The 18,594-nt window shown below is 49.2% G+C and overlaps 2 protein-coding genes across 3 annotated transcripts; one reads left to right on the top strand and one right to left on the bottom strand.

Annotated features, from left to right (window-relative positions):
• Nucleotides 1–406: 406 nt before the first annotated feature.
• Nucleotides 407–1,497, bottom strand: LOC124655511. The gene has a single exon (XM_047194388.1). It carries the CDS (start codon nt 1,455–1,457, stop codon nt 819–821), a length of 639 nt encoding a protein of 212 aa, XP_047050344.1. The 5' UTR covers nt 1,458–1,497; the 3' UTR covers nt 407–818.
• An 11,637-nt stretch (nt 1,498–13,134) lies between these two features.
• Nucleotides 13,135–16,121, top strand: LOC124653254. Of its 2 annotated transcripts, XM_047192326.1 has the most exons (6): nt 13,135–13,423; nt 13,561–14,212; nt 14,351–14,550; nt 14,652–14,896; nt 14,998–15,133; nt 15,216–15,329. In XM_047192326.1, the coding sequence occupies exons 1-6, from the start codon at nt 13,140–13,142 to the stop codon at nt 15,217–15,219; spliced, it is 1,521 nt and encodes a 506-aa protein (XP_047048282.1). In that variant the 5' UTR covers nt 13,135–13,139; the 3' UTR covers nt 15,220–15,329. The 2 variants fall into 2 exon arrangements, with proteins under 2 accessions (XP_047048282.1, XP_047048281.1); XM_047192325.1 differs by having other exon boundaries at nt 14,998–16,121.
• The last annotated feature ends 2,473 nt before the right edge of the window (nt 16,122–18,594 follow it).

Genomic DNA, 18,594 nt, shown 5'->3' with positions numbered 1-18,594 from the left:
GCGCGTAATCGCATCGTTGAAGTAGGTGGGAGCCACTTGTGATCTTTTGGAGTGTTAAACTTGTTGATTAGCATTGGATTCCGGTGAAACTGCTAGGGATGAAATCAGCTTGATCGTGAAGGAGGATTAGGGCAAGACAAGGTTGATTATGTTTTCATCGTTGTGGGCAATGATAATATTGTTTGGATTTATCCACGTGACTGTTGAGTGACTAAGTGATAAGCACGGCAGGCAATCTCAAACCTCCACAGGTGTACTCCCAAGTGATTGAGGAGGTACCACTTCGAGATAAATCCGAGTCAATTGTTTTCGAGAAAAGTAGGTAGTACAATATTTATTCACAATAAGTTGCAAGAAAAAAAATGTTGAATCAAAAAAATAGCAATCAATGGATAATATAATATAGTTATTACTCAACATAATCAACCAAAGAGCCTAGTATTTTCTTTCGACAACATTGATTTTTTTTCTTTTTTTTGTTTGGAAGTAGTACAAGCAATGGATGCTCAACCGATGGAGCATTTCCATGCCAAAGAATGGTGATACAGCACAAATCTTCGATCGAAGATGGATTCAGCACCGAGCAGGAGCTGAGTCTTCTGGTCTTTTCCTTTGCATATAAGCAAGCAATGCCTGTCCAAATAATGAATCATCAATCACCGTCACCACCACGTCTCCTAACCACCCTAGTACAGTAATCACCACCCGCTTATTCGCCCCCACGCACAGACAGACAGACAGGTGGGGCCAGCCGGGAATCAGCATCTTTTCTCAGCCCAAAGCATATTCACACGGCCACACCTACCAACCATTTTGTTTTACTGCGGGGACGGCAGAACGGGGAGGAGACGGTGCCTCCTCCTGGCCGCGTGCTCGCGCCGCCGCCACCCGACGACCACCGGCGCCGCCACCTCGGCGGCCTGCCTTCTGCCGCTGTCATCGGCTCCGTCCCACCACGCCGGGGTGCTGCGTTCGCCGCTCGCCGTGCTGGCGCCCCACAGCCTGACCGCCGGCGCCGTATCGCCGGACGGGAATCCGCCGGCGGCGGCGGCGGTGAAGGAGAAGCGGCGGGGCAGGTCCTGCCATGTCCGCACGACGGCGCCGCCGAAGGGGAAGCAGCCGTCGAGGCCGTCGGCGGCGCCCTCGAAGTACCCGATCCTGCCCTCGGGCTCCTCCTCCTCGCCGGAGGAGGAGGCGTCATCGGAGTCGGATTCGTCGTCGGAGTCGGCGTCGGAGTCGTCGTCCCCGGAGGAGTAGTAGGTGGAGATGTGGGAGGAGATGGCCTCCTTCCCTCGGGAGCGGAGGCGGAGGATGAGCACCTGCAGCCTGCCGAGCAGGCTGGGCAGCGTGGCGAGCGCCGCCAGCGCGACGGCCAGCGGCGCCCACATCTCGGCCAGCATCGCCGCCAGGCTCGGGCCCCGGAACCGGCCCACCCCGGCCTCCAGCATCGCCTCCATCGGAGCTAGCCGCCGCTCTCCGCGAAATCGGCGGAAATCTCACACGCTAGCCCCCTGTGTACGCGAGATGAGACGGGAGGTCGGAGACGAAGATGAATTTTTGGGGAGATGGAGAGAGGGAGGAAGAGGAAGTGGAAGTGGCGATGAGGGGGCGACGCCTTCCTTTTAAAGCCACACGCGGGGCCCATTTCGTCGGGCCTAGCGGGGCGGGCCCGGGGTGTCAGTGGGGCTGAGAGTGCGGGTCGCGGCGGAGAAAAGTACTGGCAGCTCTCGCGTGCCGTCGCGGTTAAAACGTGCTCGTCTTACAACGAGCCGGTCTCACTGGCGTGTGGGCCTTACTCTTCGTGACCCCACGAATCATGGAGACGCGTTGGGAAGTGCGCGTGGACGCGACCGGGAGATGGCGTCTCGGGATGGGCGCGGTGAGTCAGCAGCTGGCCGTGCAAGGGGGCTCTGACATGTCGGCCATTGTAAAGCGATAACCACTTGGATCTCGAGGTTGTTACTGGCCACGTGGCTGGTGGGCCCGGCTGGGATTAAAGGGCGTGTGATCCGTGTGACTCAGCGTCGCGTGTCCGTGGGGACGGACGGCTGCGGCGCCGGTGCGCCGGAGCGAGTGGCGGAGATGCTCCTGGCTGGATCCTCGGCGAATCCATGGCCACTACTTGACGGACACGTCGGAGCTGTGCTTGCCTTGGCTGCCTCTCAAGGTTTCTGGAATCGTCATGGTACCATCACCTTGTACAAGTCCCGAGCCGTGTTTGCTTGCTTGCATGGCCGACCCCCGTAGCTTCCAAACGGTTTGTGGCGGCATCAAGAGCGGATATCTCGTCCACCCATTCTTTTCATAGCTTAGCTTAGGGCATGTCAATCATATCTCGTAAACTCACGAAAACTGTAAAATATCCATTTCTTTTTAGTTTCTCGTTCGGTTATCAATATCTCAAAATACGAGATTTGCTAGAGATGCTAGTAGTTTTATCTGGCGCGGCTCACTTTTCATTTAACGCCTTTAGGCTGCACCCAACCCATTGGAGGCGAGCGGGCCACCAGATGGAGCTGAAAAGTGGGCGGGCTAACTCTATCATTGAGACAAACAACCCTCCCCCCTCCACCAAACTACGCCATTTCAAGTTGTTCCTCGTACATACCATCTGTGTTCGCCCACAAACACTAGATCACCGCACCACTCTCGGCTTCAACCATTTCCACGCCGACATAAAGGTCGTGCCGCTGCGTCGACCCTCTTCCACCGTACCCGTTTCGCCATCCATTGGATTCCACCGATAGTTCCCAAATCACCTCGTGGCCGTGGAATCGGACAACGACGAGCATGTTCGCAACTCTAATGGAGTAGGAAGCCGCTGCTTTACCCAGTTGCCGACGAACGAGCATTTGATGATCATCTCTTCCCTTCTAGGCTTGTGCGCCGAAATGCACACTCGTGGCATAGACGCTCGAAGCCTGGGCGCCGCAAGAGCAAGCCGAGGCAGAAGCTGGAGGGCTGTTGCATGTTGTACGCCCACTACTTCACCTACTATCCTATGCACGGCGAGGTGTCATTTCGGTGCCGTTTCCGAATGAACCGGGGACTGTTCATGAAGATTGTCATGGCCATGAGGGAGTTTGACAACTACTTCATATGCAAAAAGGGGAACATAATTGTAGAACAATTGACAAAAATCTTGAAAAAACATGAATATTCATATTATTTGCTATGACAAAATCAGAAAATTTTAATCGACAGAATATATTAAAAAAATCGTCGTAGTAGAGAAAATGGTGACCATGATTCTAGAATATATTTACAGCAGATTTGTTTGCGTCTTTTCCTATTTTATCTTGGATTACTTTTGTAGATGAGAATATTTCTGCGCATTGGTTTTCATGGACATTATTACAGTGATTATTTGATACAGCAGCTGAATACTGCAGTCTATGTATGCGCTAAACGGTTTTCAGAGTTGAAAAGAATCGCTGGCCCAATTCTGAATTGCACGTAAAACCTTAGACACAAACAAAAATTGAGATGGATGTAGCATATAGTATCCCCTTTTAAACAAGATTGGATAATTGAATTATTGTGATTAAATTAGGAACCTTCTTTTCTTGATTGGAGACTAACTGCCAAATGTGCGAGAGAGTTTTAAGCCTTCCATGATGGACCGCTGACACAACAACACATCATGAACTTTGATAGTAGTAGATGGTGATTGATCATTTGTGGGGCAACATTCATTCACAAACTCAGATGATGTTTCGATTTTAGTTATCGTTGTTTGCATATATAGGTGACTAAATGTCCTGCTAGCACATTAATTGTGCGACCTTAGACCGTAAGCAAACTATAGAACTGAAATCCTAAAATCTGGTGGGGTATGTTCTATGGAAAAAAGTCAAGTTTACTGACGCGCGTGCTATAGAACTGAAACCGTTTGTTAAGTAAAAAAGGGAAGGTAGTTTTAACTGTTTATTATGCTATTGGCATGGAACTCCATGGATCTTCCTTGAGTAAGACTGTAAGAGTTGCAGATTTCTAAGACTTAGTTTAGGATTGTCCGGCTTTGCTGAACTTAGTGTCTAATCTAGTCCCAAAAATAGCTAGACAAGTAAGAAAAGTTCATTGAATAAGCTCCGATAAAATATGTTTATATGCACATCTTGGCTAAACAAATATGTAATCCACAGTAATGCTGAACAGAGCATGGAGTAAGCGGTTACAGTGACGGCCGGGAGAGGGGATATTCCGCAACTAGTTGCGCCCGCACCCCATTTCTGGAAACTTAGAAGTGTCACAACAAAAAATAGGGTGCGGGCGCAACTAGTTACAAATGAGAGTATCCCGACGGCCAACCAAATGAGAACTCCGTTGAGAACAGTAGCAAACCTGACACTAAAATAAGTAATGATACATAGGGCATTACAAAGTAAAATTGTTTTCCAGAATGAAAAATTGGCACAATGTCAAAACTGTTTTCCTGAATGAAACATTTGCACAATGTCCTGCAGCCTTTCGGCCCTCTAACATACTTGGCTCCGTTCCAAGATATAATCATGTTTTTGGGGCTGTTTCGTGCTTAACTGATCCACTATCCGTACACGGAAACGAAAGATAAAGGAAGAGAAAAGTGGAGACATCATTTTTCTTCATTACGTGAAACAGAGCGCTCCTGCAGTCTTAGTCGAAAAGGTAGGCCGTAGGCAGCTAATATACCAGCAAACGATCAGCGTCAGGATCCACAAAATTCAGAAGAAAATAAGTACAGGTACATCGCATGTCTTGCCTGAAGCTTAATTGATGGCACCAACTATTGGATATGCACCGAAAAGACGGATGGGCAGCTTGCCTTTAATAGCGCTACGAAATGAGAGCTATATACACAACTAAATGCTCACGCATGTTGATCCATCAGCATTATGAACCGTAAAATCCTTCGCTTCATAGGGCGATAGCATTTCCCTTGGCGTGTCCGCGTGTGTAAATGAGAGGAGAGGTCAGAGTTAGCGGCTTAACATTACCAAAACCTAGAGTAACTTTTCAGCAACACTTGCGTAGCAGCACAATCCGAACCAGAGACGACTTTACCATGTTTTGTCCTAACCACAGCAGCTGCAAATAGTCTGCGTATTTGCTGATATACTATGCGTTTAGAGGTAATTGTCTGCGAAAGCGAAACCAATCTTGTAACAGAACCATCAATTTTAGACCAAAGGTATCATAATCAACCGATAAACAATGTATGTATGCATGAGGAGACGCGATACCGACCGTGATTCATGGGCATGATATCGACTTGAGACACAATCAAGGCTATGGCTAAGATAAACAATGCATCATACTGCTTGCTAAAGTGCGTTATATCTTGCATATTTCAGTATTTATATACGTACAACATGAAAGCGACTAATCACGCAATTGATTTGGTCTTCCGTTCCTACAATATGTATGTGCTGTCAGCGATGCCGACCCCTAACAGCATGTAGTTAGTGTTGCATTAATAAGAAAATATGGGCTCCAATCATTTGGCATGTCTGGGCCCTGGGCCCTCAGATATTTGAATAGTACTCACAGGTTAGGAAATTAAGCAAGATGAATGCATCGCAGGTTTACCAACAACCTACTTTCTTTCAGTTTCTTCCTCTGAAGGAAATATGATTACGGTTGAGCAATGACATTTTTATGTTTCTTTGCGTGGCTCTGTTCCTGCATCACCATCTCCATCATCCTATCTTTATCGGGGAAAAAAACTCCACCATCCTATGCTGTTGAAGTAGGACTGTGACTAATCACCAATTGGAATGTCATAAAATAATTAAGACGAGTTAATCACTAAAAATTAAGTTTGAGGAATAGTTGCTAACATTAGATCAAATGCGATGACAAGTACTTCCCTCGTTCAAAAATAAATGATTTAGATTTATCTAGATTCTCATGTATCTAGGATGTTTTAGTGGAGACAAATCCAAGTAACATAAATAACTTGGTGCCAATACATATCCTCTCCGGTCAGCTTTGTAGAGACAAGGCCACTAGATTCTATGCAGGCATGCGTCTAGGATTTGTGCAATGCTTCTTTCCCCACACTACAAGAGAACTAACCCGTAGAGACACTATTTTGGTCGCGTAGAGACACTTATATTGTCTTTACATACCTGTAGAGGCATTTTTCACATTGTCTCAAAAGTGTCACTACGTGCAGTGTGTCGTATACCATAGAGACATTTTGAAAAATGCCTATATATGACATACAATCACTTTGTAAAGACACCAGGTTTTGTATCTACACTCATAGAGACACTTCAAAGATACACTTGGAAATTGTATGTATAGGTACAGAGGCACTTCATGTGGCATTTTAGTTTGTATCTAACATTATTAGAAGCATTTTTGTTGTGGCAACGGTATCCATCTCTAGAAATGTAGAGACATCGAATAAAAGCGTATTATTCGGTCTCTAGTAGACATACTGGCCCTTTTGAATATGTAGAGGCACCTTGTAATGACATTTTTTTAGACATATATATATATAGTCCCTGTAGAGGCATCTTAGCATGTCTCGAGAGCTACATCATATATGCATTCTTTTATGTCTTTCCGAAGATCAAGACATTTGCTCTAAAAAAAATAACACTATCGAGGTTCGACAACATAATACACATACAAATTAATATTATGACATAGGAACAACCTATACTTCGATTCTCATTCATAGAAACCAGTAATACAGATACACTGAGGTTTCACTAAATGTAAATAAAAACATAAGTATTACAAATAAAACATTTGACACCAGTGTGCCTGCTAGATGCTCATGAAACAAAAATCTGAAGAAAAAAATCACGAATAACAACCTCTCTCTGCTAGACAACATCACAAAAATCAAGTGGCATAGTCTTAAGAATACTACACACCACTATACCATATGACCAAACAACATTTTCCCTTCCGAGCTATTGTCGTCAGCCACCATACAGAGTAAAGTACAGAGTTCTTGGAACCACCAAACCAATGCCACTTTAGTGAAAAGAGCCAACCGTTGATATAGAAATATGTTCTCCTCCTATCAAAGATTCAAAGAAATTACCATTAGTAACATCAACCGGTGCAGTCCATGGGCTAGCAAATCATAAAATTGCTTAAAAACAATAGTAAGGATATACTCATTTCATTTGTAATTAAGTGACTTCTTAAGAAACCTGTTGTTAAGCTTCTAAACATTGATGAGAAAATATGTTTATATTGGTAACTTGGAGATGGTGTTAATTGGTATAGGCCTTCATACTGAAGCTCCAAAATGATGCAGGTATAAGGCGTTGGATTACCAGAAGCCTGACATTGGCTTCCCTAGTGAAATTGGGGATGAGCAAAGACAGATCTCACTTGCATACATATATTGCATTACACGAGTACATGATACCTTGCGTGCTAGCATATCAAGCTTGATATCAAGTACGAAATATGCACAGAGTTAGAACAGTATGGGCCCATATATATATACTATTTAAAATTGGGTGAGGTATAGTCCTAATCTAATTTTGCCAAAGTAGAGACAGAGATGCAACGGAGCAGCCACATCAATTTTTGGAGGTGTTAGCATAAATACTAAGCTTAGGCATGAGGGCTTGACTACCGGATGTACTTGCACGCTAACAACAGATAAATATGGACTTAAACCATCTGCCTCTAGAGCTTTATTAGAGGTATTTTTGTAGCAATCAACAGAGCTACAGCGAGAGCACTTACCTGAAGTCGAAGTTGGAGCATCTCATCTGCGGTCACGCGGCTGGCGTCCTGATCGTCAAGCGGAGGTAGAAAAGTCCCAACAGAACCACAACCTAAAATCCAAAAACAAGAGCAAATTTGGAGTTGTAACCGAACGGGAAACTGGAGGATAGGTTCAGGAGAGGGAAGGGATTCAAGAGCCAGTATACACCCAAATTAGTCAGTGGTCGTTGGCGGATAAGAGACCTGGTCAAGAAGAAACAAGGAGTTGACGAGTGGTACGTGTGTGGAGACTGGAACCCAATATGGTGTTCCATCTGCAGGATAAGCCCCCGCCGCCGCCCGCGCCGGACGAAGAGGAAGTGCGGCCACGTCGGAGAGCTAATCCAGGAGGAGATCGACCAGCGAGACCGGGCAGGACACGAGTGAGGCCGATGCGGCGCTGAACCGCCCCACACCATCATAGTTGTGGCCTCAGCGCTGGACTCGAGGAAGGCATTTGGCTTTGGCTCTGGCGTCGCCCTTGCTGCTCTCACGGTGGCGGCGAGATACAGCTAGTGCAGAATATGGTGAGGGGCGGCGGCTGGTGGCGGATAGATCGGCAGTTTCTTCTGAGTTGAGGTTGAGGAGGAGGTGGGGGACGTGATACTGCAGGCGCGAGGACTGGGGTGCGAGCGTGCGGCCGTGCGGGCGGCCAGTGCGTTGCGGCTGCGGCTAGGCTGCAGCACTATTTTTTTTACCCGGTGCATCACTATTTTCGTATTCTTGTTATACACTTATACCTCAAAACAAGAAAAATAACATAGGATAATCCGGTTTCCCTTACTAAAGGATTTAGTAAGAGAACTTTCTAGACATATTTTTTGGCATATTGAAAAAAATGTTGCTATAAATGTTTTACATTTTACATATTCTCCTATGTTCCACAATTTATGTACATAGGTTTATATTTTCTACTTCACATACTTGTACTTGGAAATTTTGTACCATGATATATTTTAAAGCTTCCAAATTTGTCTTCATGATTGTCTTATAATGGTTGTGTTATACATATCTCACTTTTAAAGAATTCTACAAGGTGTAACTCTTAGTAACTGAGACATGCATAGTGTCACTAGAAAATGACTCTCTGTTAAGGTATTCTCAAGTTTGTCTTTCTCAGTGCCTTTACATGGTTCTAAGAGACATTATGAGGATTGTCTACAATAAGATGTCCCTATTGTTGAGTCAATCTCAACAATGTCTCTCACAATGCGTTTACAAGCATGCTAAGAGACACTTTGGAGAATGTCTCTAGGTAGATGTCTCTACCGCTAAGACATTCTCTAAAGTGTCTCTCCTAATGCCTCTATAGCAAATTGCATTATGATTTAAGAGACATAGTGGAAAGTGCCTCTACCAAAATGTCTCTACTGTATGTTTTTGTTGTAGTGCCAATTCCATGTAGACCAAGAAATATTCACTTCTACTTTACAAACTGTGCAAAACAAATGGATACATATTTTGATTTGTTTCGTTGTTTTATGCTAACAAATATTTTTACTATGTGATAATTTGTATCAATAGCTTACGTGCCAATTAAATTAACTTTCATAGCTTTATAGTTTCAATCTCTGCAGAAACTCAATTCGGCTCCGGGGTGCGTATGATCACTCTACCATAAAAACATATTTCCAAGTATTAAAAAAATTTGACAAAAAATTTTACATGTACATCTCCATAATATATGTGTATTCGTCAAGTTTCACGAAAAAATGATATTTTTTGTAGTCTAAGCGAAAAAGAGAAAATTTATCTTGTGACAAGTCTTTGTTTCAGCACCGAATTTTGTCTTTTTTACACACGCCACATGACATGTCGATTTTTCATGAAACGACTTTATGAGCGGGTAGCACATGAAGATGTACGTGCGAAATTTTTGTTTCAATTTTTTTGACATTTTAAAATGTGTCTAATATATATTTCAAAATAAAGGGAGCATACGCTCCCATGTGCCAAAACATCACTCCCCAATCTCTGTAGCTTTATATAGCAAATGAAGAAATAACAAACAAACTTTTATGATATACTGAATGCGGATCTAAGAGCATCTCCACTCGTTGGGCCTGCCCACGACGAAATCCGGACGAAACAACCGCCGGATTGGACGAAATAAAGTCGTGGGGAGTACCGTATTTCCAGTCGTCCACCCGGAGTTCGACGGACATAGTTTAAATTCAAACAAACCGTCGTCCCGCGCTACAAATACGGCCAGTTGATCGGCAAAAGGACCAGCAAAAAGATCAGCCACAGATCGGCGATAGGAGGGAAATTACACGGGAACAGGCTCATCGGCAGTCCCGGCTGGCACGGCGGTGTCCGACGGACCAGTTTCCTCACACGCCGTGGTCGAAGCGGCGACAGTCGATGTCGAAGCACCGGCAGTCGACGGTGTAGACGGTGAGGAAGACGAGGTAGGAGCCGGCGGAGACGATGAAGAACTGGCCGGAGTGGGTCGGAGGATGTCGCTGCGGTGGCCCTGGTACCAAATCCTCGTCTCCTCGTCCATCAGATCCGTGTTCCCGCCCATCAGAAACGCCAAATCAGTGTTCCTCTTCTTCGCCGCCGTCATCGTCTTCAGCAGGGCGATCCGGGCGCCTTGGTTGGCGAGCATCTCCCGCCACCTGCCGTCGAACTTGTCGTCCCTCCCGGCGGCGTGCGTCCTCGCGTCGGCCCAGCACTTGTCGAACGACGCCTGCAGCCTGTCGGCGGGATTGCCCGTATTTTTGAGCTCTTTGAGCTTCTTCTGGCCGAGTTCCGGGCGCCCATCCGCCGAGCCAGCCGCCGGAGCGTCGGGGTTGTACTGCTCGGTCTTGCTCTTCGAGAGGGTCTTGCGGGTTTCCGCCCACTTCTCGCACTTCTCGATGCGGGCGTAGACGTTAGGAACTTGAACTGCATGTCGGTGTCATCCATGTACATGTCCAAAGCACGGCGCAACTGGGGAAAAAGAGTACGGCGATACGGGTCAGCTCACGACGATGTACACGGTGCACAGCTAACCTCGATGATGCAGGGTCGACGGAGCATACCTTTTACTCCAAGTCGTGGCCGCTTATCAGCCGTTCTTCGACCTCCTCCTGTATGCCGTGCCATTTGCTGCACGCCGTGTGTATGATCCCCCAATGGGTGGCCATTGCCTTGTCTCCCCGGTTCATGATCGTCTTGATGAAGTAGGGATCGACGAGTTTGCGTTCGTCGAACGCCTGCTTCACTCGAAGCCAATATGTGTCGAACGACTGATTGGCCCAAGTTATGCCGTTCATGGACACAGTCATCCAAGCTTCGGCGAGGCACTCCTCTTCCTTTGGCGTCCATTTGATACGCGGTTCGGCAGGCGGCGAGTCCTTCTTCCTCTTCTTCTTTCCCTTCGACAGGTTGGCGGCGGCTTTAGTTGGCTGTTCTTCTTCTTTGTCTTCTTCTTCGACGGCTTGGCTTCCGTCGGCCACATCCTCCACATACTCGTTGCGCGCCGCGACAGCTGCCGTCGCCCTCGCCTCCTCTTGCGTGAAGAACCCCGGGCTCGCAGCGGCGGCGGCCATGAAGAACCCCGGGCTCGCGGCCGGCGGCCATGGAGCCGGAGGTGATCATCTCGTGGATCTCCTCGTCGTTCGGCGCCGCCATCGCACCGAACGGGAGCGGCCCTCGTCGCGGGGCCGGCGAGGTTCCCTCGCATGCGGTTCCCGCTGCCGACGTCGAGCTCGGGCGGCGACGGCGTGAACCTGGACGGTTGGACGTAGGCGCCCTCTTGGACATGGCAGGCGGCGACGGCGAGTAGATCGAAGGGGAGAAAGTCGACGGGGAACTGCATGTACCTTGCGTCAGCCATTGGCCGGGGAACATGGCGCCGCCGCCGTGAGCATGGCCCATGCTCATGGCCATGCTGATCTTCCTCGCTTGTTCGTCCTGGGCCGCCGCCGCCGCGCTCTTGGCGGCGGCTTTTTTCACCCTCTCCACCCTGCCGCTTGTTTCGACCTCGCGCCGGATTTCGTCCGCCGCCCACTCTGTGTTCGACATACCTGGCGGCCGCACCTTGTTCGCCCGCGGCTTCCTCTCCTTCGGCGGCATGGTGGTGGACGAGAAGACGAGGAGGAGGAGACGAGGACGGGAACTGGAACTGGAACTGGAAGACGAGGAGGAGAATGGACAAATTCGGCGGGAGAGTTTGGGGATATGCAAGCAAATTGGAGGAAAATCGACAGGATTTGGCTTTCCTATCGCCGACTACGAGGGTCCACACGATGTTTCGCGCCAAATTCTTTCGTCCGGAGTTCCCGAGCGCGCCCCGGGGGACCGAGGATGGCGTGGGCTCGCCGGATGGATGAAGGGCCAAATCCGGACGATAACGAGGAACCGGGGGCGCGACTGGGCCGAATTTCGCCGTCCGGATGGAAAAAACGTCGCTCGGGGCCTCGTCGGGGAGACGAGTGGAGATGCTCTAAATACTTAAGCACAATAAAGGTTGCTAATACCTGTATAGACTTCACCAATTGTCATCGTGCAACTGTCTTCTATGTCATCTTCAGAGTCCTCTCCTGAAACTCCGAAATAAGATAGTACATCTCCTTGTACTAGTTCTTCAGCGTCACCTTCTGAATTCACATTTATTAGTTCTTCTCCCGCATCCAGATATCTTGGAATGGCAATAACATCATTTTTATTGTTGTTCCATACCTGACTTTTGCATAACTGAAGAACAACGAAAAAATTTACCTAATGTTTTCTCCAACATCGCAGCTGTTTAGATTCTCATCAAAACCACTGAATCCAGCTCCAGAGTTCGGATGGCCATTGAACTTCTCAACTCTGTTTTTTCTTAATGCGATAGATTTATCAGCTCAACATCAACATGTATTATCACAAGTAACTTGGAGAAGCAAAATTTGAAAACTACAGAATAGCTCACTCCCAGCTGTATTCAGTACGAACTGAGGTCCCGAATAATTTAGAATCGGGTTGGGCTCTGGTAAGAAACCTATGTTGACATCTGAACTGTATTCTCTGCAAAGCAATCTAACATCACGTTTTGTCCAGAAAAATTCTTTCAAATCGTGTCGCAGATCAGATGTGATACAGAAAAAGAAGATACCTTGAGTTCGGGACTGGATCAGGAGGGTCTACAGATGCCAGTAGCTCGAGGTAAGAGAGTCCGCTGACCATGGTAAAATAAACGAAAAAAGAATTTTTTTTGAGCAAATAAATAAAGAAGGAAAGCAGTCGGCCTAATGGGCCAGCCCAAGTGAGTTGAGGGTGTACGCGGAGGTTGGCAATTCTCCGCATCGGGCGGAGAATAGGGTTTCAACTCCTCTCCTCCTCGTCCAGTCCAGTCGTCCCCACTTCTTCTCTTCTCTAGGGTTTTCCCACTCCGAATCCCAACTCCGGCGACTGGCGGCTGGCGGCGGGAAGAAAAGAAAAGAAAAGAAATGGGGGATGAGACGGCGGCGCTGCAGTCGGTGAGCGATCTCCCCGTCCAGGACCCGCCGGGGGAGGAGTTCTCCGCCGCCGACCTCTGGTGGGCCAAGTACGCCAGCTCCGAGCACCACTGCGAGGACGTCGCGCTCATCCCCTACGAGCGGCTGGGCGCCTTCATCAGCGGCGAGTGCAACAACCCCGAGTACCCCACCAGGTTCCACATCGAGCGCAGCCGCAAGCGCAAGAGGGGCGACCTCAAGGAGTTCAGGAGCGACGAGTACCTCAAGTACAGACTGTATGTGCCTCTCTCTGCCCCGCTCCCCTGCTCCGCTCGCCATCCTTTTGCCGAATGCCTATGCTGACCGTGTTAATTCTTTGGCTATTACAAGTTCTAAATAATCAGTGTATCCTGTTTTTTCTTAATTAATTCAGGTACTGGTGCTCGTTTGGCCCGGAGAACTACGGGGAGGGAGGAGAGATCTTGCCGAGCAGGAGGTACAGGGTCAACACGAGGAACCGGGCACCTCGCCCGCAGTCCATGCGAGGCTGCACCTGCCATTTCGCGATCAAGCGGCTCTACGCCCGGCCTTCGGTGGTGCTCATCATCTACCACGAGAGGCGCCATGTCACCAGGTCTGGTTTCGTGTGCCACGGACCCCTGGACCGGGACGCCATCGGGCCTGGCGCCAGGAAGGTGCCGTATGTTGGCAGTGAGATTCAGCAGCAGACCATGTCGTTGATCTACCTCGGTGTCCCCGAGGAGAATATCCTGCAGGCGCATATAGAAGGGATACAGCGCTACTGTGGCTCGGACGCGAAGGTCGATAGCCTCGCTTCGCAGTATGTCCACAAGCTTGGGATGATCATCAAGAGGTCTACGCATGAGCTGGATCTTGATGACCAGGCTAGCATCAAGATGTGGGTAGATAGGAACAAGAAGTCTGTGTTTTTCCACCAGGACTCGACTGAGACAGATGCGTTCGTGCTGGGGATCCAGACAGAATGGCAACTGCAGCAGATGATACGCTTTGGTCACCAGAGTATCTTGGCCTCTCACTCCTCATTTGGTGTAAGCAAGCTCAAGGTATATGGCGACATAAAAAAGTTGACAGCTTTGTGGCTGTACTTTTATTAAGCAACATTTTATAGTACTATGTGATGTCTAGTTATTTCTGCAGTTGCAGGTTTCACCATTTGTTTGCCATTCTACTCTTTGCTGCAGTACCCATTGCACACACTTCTCGTATTCGATTCAAGACAACAGGCTCTACCTGTTGCGTGGATTATAACCCGATCAGTTACCAAGGAGGATACTTTGAGATGGATGAAAGCACTCACTAGTAGAATACATTCTGTTGACGCCACCTGGAGAATTGGCGGATTTATAATTGACGACCCAACCTCCGAGCTGGACCCAATCAGGTACAGTATAGATTTTGACATATGATCTAACTCTGAAATTATTCAGTGTAGATATTGTGTAATTTACCTGCCATTTGACGAAATATGTCATTATTTTTCAGGAATGTGTTCTCCTGCCCAATTTTATTTTCTTTATGGCACATAAGGAGAACCTGGTTTAAAAATATAATCAAGAAATGTAGCAACACTGAGGTGCAACGGGAAATTTTTACACAACTAGGAAAATTTATGTACAGTATCTGGAGTGAGAAAAACCCCATGGATGCCCTGGAGCAATTGTTTCAAGACTTTGTTGACCAAACCACATTCATACAATATTTCAAGTCATTTTGGGTTCCCAAATTGGGTAAGAATGAGTGTCATGTACTAGATTCAAAATGTTCGTTGAAATGCAAATTCTTCTCTAGATGCTAACAGTGTTCCTATTTATGCCATTGCCCCATCTAGAGATGTGGATTGATACCATCAGAAATTTGCCGCTAGCAAGTCAGGAATCCTGTGGTGCAATTGAGGGTTACCATCTAAAGCTCAAGCTTAAAGCATATGATGATTCACAACTTGACGCTCTCCAACGTGTTGACTGGTTGGTTCACAAGCTCACAACAGAGCTGCATTCAGGCTACTGGCTCAACTTATATGCAGACGAGAGTGGTTCATTTCCTCAGGTGAAAGCGGAGTACATTGCATCCACTTCATGGCAAAGGGCGATGCAGATACCCGATGAGGATGTTCTCTTTGATGATCAAGAACCTCTTTCAGCCAAGGTGGCAAGCCAGAAGGATGCTAGTCAAAAGCGGACTGTATGGAATGCTGGATCTGAATTCTCTCTGTGCAGTTGTTCGTGGTCAATGCAGGGTAACCTATGTAAGCACGTCATAAAGGTTAATATGATGTGTGCACCACGCAAGGATTTCGAGCCCTCCTTATCATTTCAGTCATTTCAGCGTGTCCTACTTGATCTGTGGCAAAAACCAGTGGATGATTCATTCTCACTGGATCTGTCGATGGCATGGGTTATGCAAATGCAGGAGAGGATCCAAAAAGTGGCTGAGCTTGCCACATCTGATGGCATTGCCCAAGTTGCAGGCAAATTGCCAATTCAGTGGGTGCACAAGAAAGGGAGAAGAACAGCTGCTAGACGAACTAGCCCCTTGCGTCTTCTTCCTCATTCCAATGGCAGTGTTCAAAGAGATTTGACTCCGAAAAAGAACAGGAAGAGGAGAAGGTTGGTCACCTTTTCAGGCTAACTACTGGTTGTTATTGGCACGGGAATAATTTTTCTCACTGTAATTAGTCAACTAACTGCGTCTTGTTTGTTTTCTATTTCTTCTGTTACGTTTGGCTGAGAAAACTCACTTAGCTAGTTGTAATCAGATTGATTTAGGCCTTAGATCGTCTCACCTTCAGGGACCAATCTTGGGAGGATTATGTGGATATAATTTTTCAGATAGTAATAGTTCAGTTCAAGCGGATGAGTTATTTGCTAGTTTTGTACAATTGCTGGGCATTGTATCACTTGCTGTGCCTGCTGATCTGTCACTATGTCAGTAGTCAGTATCTGTTCAAAGCTGTTGAAGCATTATGGGAGCCATTACTGTGCCACAATTGTGGACTGAGGTCGTTTTTCAGGGTAAGTGGAATATCAGAACCTTAAAGCTCATCTGCTAGGCATTCTAGCTTACATTTTTTTGTCTTGTTATTCTCATGCAATATATTACATATCATTTCTGTTACCTTGTAAAACATTTAGTACCTTCAGATAGGACATTTTGCATGGCCCATTTATTTTTCATTGAAGTGTAGAAATGGCCTGATGTTAGAGTAAGAATGGTTCGCTACTTGAAACAGTAGTGCCATTTTCCCATTTCTATGGAATTATTTTTGCGGACCATGGAACTTGTGATTGCTCTAGAGGGATGCTGCATACCTAAGTTATTTGAGAAAACAATTAGCATCCAACATTAACATCCGGAACTTTCATGATTCATCCATCTCAACCATATTTTGTGACCAGTAAACTTTTTGAAAGCGTTACACTTTCTTGTTACCCTTCCTTTCCTTGATCCAGTACATCGATTGTCATTACTTAAGTAATCGGTATTTTAGTCTTGTGCATATAGAGCCACCGAATTATCTGGCGCTAGCATTTTCTTAGAGCATCTCCACTCGTCCCCCCGAACAGGCCCCCGGCGAGCGTTTTTTCCATCCGGACGGCGTAATTCGGCCCAGTCGCGCCCCCGGTTCCTCGTTTTCGTCCGGATTTGGGCCTAAATCCATCCGGCGATCCCACGCCATCCCCGGCCCCCGGGGAGCGCTCGGGGACTCCGGACGAAACGAAAGCGCGCGAAACGGCGAGGCAACTTCCCGCGCATCCGGTGGCCCCAACTTGTCGGCGAGAGAAACCGATCGTCGTCCTCATCGCATCGTCTTCCGCGCGCCGTGAAAGCCTGCCGCCGGTCAGCATTCGCCGGCCACGCGGCGAGTTAATGTCGTCGTCTTCCGCGCACGCATCGTCTTCCGCGCGCACTAAAGGCCGCCGCCGGTCGGCTCGCCGCGGACGCGTCGCATTCCACGCGGCATTTAATCCCCACGCCGCCCACGCCTATATACGCCGGTCCGACCACCGCGAGGCGTACCCCGTGCTCCACTCTCCCTCCACTCTCCCTCTACTCCCAAGATGGCGTTCTACGACGACGACGGCGCAGCCAACAACGGCTTCCCCCGCCGGTCGCTCCACGCGTGGGAGGGGCACCTCCTCCACCGGGCGGGGTACCCCCGCCCGCCGGACACGAGGCCTCCCGGAGGCGGCCGGCGGCTAAGTGCCGGCGGCGTTCCAATCCCGCCGCCGCCGCGGGGCCATGCCCTCGACGTCGCCATCGAGGAGGCGAGGATGACGATGACCGACGAGGAGCGCGCCGAGCCACGCCACCACCCCGACAACTACACGGCGTGGAACTCCTACTTCCTCCGGCGGTGGGAGCGGGAGCCGGCGGCCTACGACGGCCCGCCGCCTCCGCCTGCGCGCAACAACGCCGTGGGCCGCCGACGGTGGTGGAGCGCGCCGGAAAGGACGCTGGCGAACGTCCTCGCGCACATCGAGGGCGGCAACTTCCCGGTGCTCACGATGCCCCCTCCATCGGCATCGAGGGCATCGGCGAGCCGCCGTCGGGGAAGCGTCTGGCAGCCACGGCGCATGGCTGCCAGCTCGTCGTCATCCGGATCGGCGTCAAGGTCATCCTTGGCGCCGGTGAAGAGGAGGAGGCGACGTCGCCTTCGACGCCGGTGCGCGTCAAGAAGGAGCCGATGTCTACGCCGGCCGACCGGAGGGCGCAGCAGCCGGCGCCCTCGTCATCCGCGAACAGCCTTCCGCGCCGCGAGCGGCCGGAAGAAGACGAAGAAAGAGGCCGCCGCAAGCCGGCTCGCCGAGGAGGAGGCGAAGCGCGCGGAGGACGCCGCGATGGCGGAGGCGATCGCCGGTCGCCGCACGACATGGAGGAGGAGAAGCGCGCGGACGACGCCGCACCGGACCGGGCGAGGCGCGATTGGGAGCGCGAGGAGGCGGAGCAGCGGCGGCGGCCGCCGGACCCGGCCGCCGCACGCCAACTCGCCGCCCGCGCCGCTCCAACCGCCAACGACGATCTCGCGCGGTACCGCCGTCCTGCGACACCTCCATCCGGCGTCGCCGTCCCCGTCGTCGACCTCGAGTCCTCCGACGACGACCGGGTACAAGCCGTCCCCGGGGCGGGGAGACGCCGGCCGAGCGGCGAGCAGCCGAGGCCGCGCGGCCGAAGGCCAACGACGACGGCTCCGACGACGACGGCGGCGACTACACGGTGTTCTACCGCCATTTCGGCATGTAGAGCGCCGTGTTTTAAAATTAGCGTTTTCATTCCCCTAGCCGAATTCGAAATATAGTCGCATCCGGCCTCTATGTATGAACTCCTCCCGTAATGTAATAAATATCATTAAATTTAGTCTATATTCACCCGTTTTTAGCCGTAGTTTGTCAAGTTTCCGTTTTTTAAATTCGCATCGTCGACTTCG

The sequence above is a fragment of the Lolium rigidum genome, chromosome 5, assembly GCF_022539505.1.
Source record: "Lolium rigidum isolate FL_2022 chromosome 5, APGP_CSIRO_Lrig_0.1, whole genome shotgun sequence".
Classification (NCBI taxonomy): domain Eukaryota; kingdom Viridiplantae; phylum Streptophyta; class Magnoliopsida; order Poales; family Poaceae; genus Lolium; species Lolium rigidum.
The sequence above is the reverse complement of the archived record's forward strand: the minus strand, read 5'-3'. Positions and strand labels throughout refer to the sequence as shown.

Coding starts and splice junctions, on each gene's coding strand:
- LOC124655511 (XM_047194388.1), bottom strand. CDS start 1,457: ATGGAGGCGATGCTGGAGGCCGGGGTGGGCCGGTTCCGGGGCCCGAGC.
- LOC124653254 (XM_047192325.1), top strand. CDS start 13,140: ATGGGGGATGAGACGGCGGCGCTGCAGTCGGTGAGCGATCTCCCCGTC. Junction 14,551..14,651: donor TCCGAGCTGGACCCAATCAG/GTACAGTATAGA, acceptor ATTATTTTTCAG/GAATGTGTTCTCCTGCCCAA. Junction 14,897..14,997: donor ATTTTGGGTTCCCAAATTGG/GTAAGAATGAGT, acceptor TGCCCCATCTAG/AGATGTGGATTGATACCATC.